This window comes from Mizuhopecten yessoensis, unplaced genomic scaffold (assembly GCF_002113885.1).
Source record: "Mizuhopecten yessoensis strain PY_sf001 unplaced genomic scaffold, ASM211388v2 hete_35977814, whole genome shotgun sequence".
In the NCBI taxonomy this organism is placed as follows: domain Eukaryota; kingdom Metazoa; phylum Mollusca; class Bivalvia; order Pectinida; family Pectinidae; genus Mizuhopecten; species Mizuhopecten yessoensis.
In genome coordinates this window covers 1-1578 of record NW_018481940.1, presented here as the reverse complement: position 1 = coordinate 1578, position 1578 = coordinate 1, and the positions used below count along the sequence as shown (strand labels likewise).

At 37.8% G+C, this 1578-nt stretch overlaps 1 protein-coding gene across 1 annotated transcript; it reads right to left on the bottom strand.

Annotated features, from left to right (window-relative positions):
• Positions 1 to 213: 213 nt before the first annotated feature.
• On the bottom strand, positions 214 to 1257 carry LOC110444053 (protein SpAN-like; the record flags this gene model as incomplete). Its single annotated transcript, XM_021488477.1, has 2 exons — positions 214 to 392; positions 1059 to 1257. Coding segments are annotated over 2 exons (378 nt in total), but the record flags the coding sequence as incomplete, so codon positions are not given.
• Between the last annotated feature and the right edge of the window lie 321 nt (positions 1258 to 1578).

Genomic DNA, 1578 nt, shown 5'->3' with positions numbered 1-1578 from the left:
TAATGTAAAGCATTACCATAATTTCTACTTGAACATATAATTCCTTAAAAATTCTTAAAATTTGAAGACATAATGCACATCCACAAAATATGATATAATACACTTTTCAGGCAGTGATAAGTCAATCACAAAACAAAATCAAAATGGGGACTCCATCAAAAACAGGGATTGAGTGCACAAGGAATCTTACATCTTTACATATCGCCTGCTTACCTATAATGAACTCGAAATTGGCAGAGAATCCTCTTTTGGCGTAGGCCCCGTGGGTATCGAGGGTAAGCACCATGCGTGAATCCTTACTGTGGAGGTTTGGAGGAAACAGCGTACCACAAAACTTTTCTGACCCGTTGTTATCCTTGTGACCCTCTACAAGCAGGTGGCCTCTAGTACAGCTCCAAAAAAATCAAACAACAAAACTTGATGAGCGCCTCTAGTCTACCTAGAGATTTAAACATGTAGTTTCAAGTTAAACTGTCAGATAGCATGGATATCTGGTCGTATAAACTTGATAACTGGTCCTCCAAGGTGAACCAGACAATGTATGGGTTGTTAGTTTATCAGTATATATTTGACATTGCCACTATGTAACCTACCACAAATGGCATTCATATAGGCTACAAATGCCTATGAATTTTGACGTAATCGTTATATGACGTCATAATATGCTGGATAGCACTGACCCTCCCTTGGAGATGGTTGTTCTATTTATTTTCAACAAGCATATACAATAAATATATTATTTGAAATAAATGCTGAATAACAATAAATGAAATTAAATTTTTCTTTGAGATGAAAGATTCCAAAAATGGCAAAAATAAACATTGAAATGCCTTCAATTGGCATTCATAGGCAACATGAATGTCAATTGGAACAAGGCAAATCCAACAGGAAGTGTTAGCGCACTTTCATTGAATTTTTCTTTGTTCAGTTGGCATTCATATTGCCTATGAATGCCCATTGAAAGCAGTTAAATGCTAAAAGAAACTTACAATGTCATACGACTGGGGGGGGGCATAAACAAGAAGAGCTAGCTACAATTCATCAGAATAGAGACTTACGAGGTCATAACTCCAGAGTTCATGGACCCAGAGAGTTCAAAGTCTGTGAATGCCACCATGACCTTCTCCGAGTTGTACTGATTACTGATGCCGTCTAGGTAGTAGCGACAAGTGACGTTGATAGGATAATCACGAGGATAGCCTGGTGATCTCACAGTGCCGTTTGATCCCTTCTTACTCATGATCTTTACATCACACTCTGGAAACACAAATTAGACTTGAAACTTATTTTTAAATAAAGCAATTTGCAGAATTTATATTGGTAAACAGGGAGTGTGTTTATCTCAGGAATGAGCTTTATATTATAGACGATATCACAGCTAGAACATCAACACACATACTTTCAGCAGGGTCACAAACTATACTGAAACTATACTAGGATTCACACCATCTACCATCATATGCCATTTAACATCATGTTTACAGCCTTCAATTTTCCAATTCTCATGATCATGTACCAGTATTGATGAATATTTTCTGGCAGAGAGCGGTCTGACCGAGCGGACACCCGAGGAGCCAC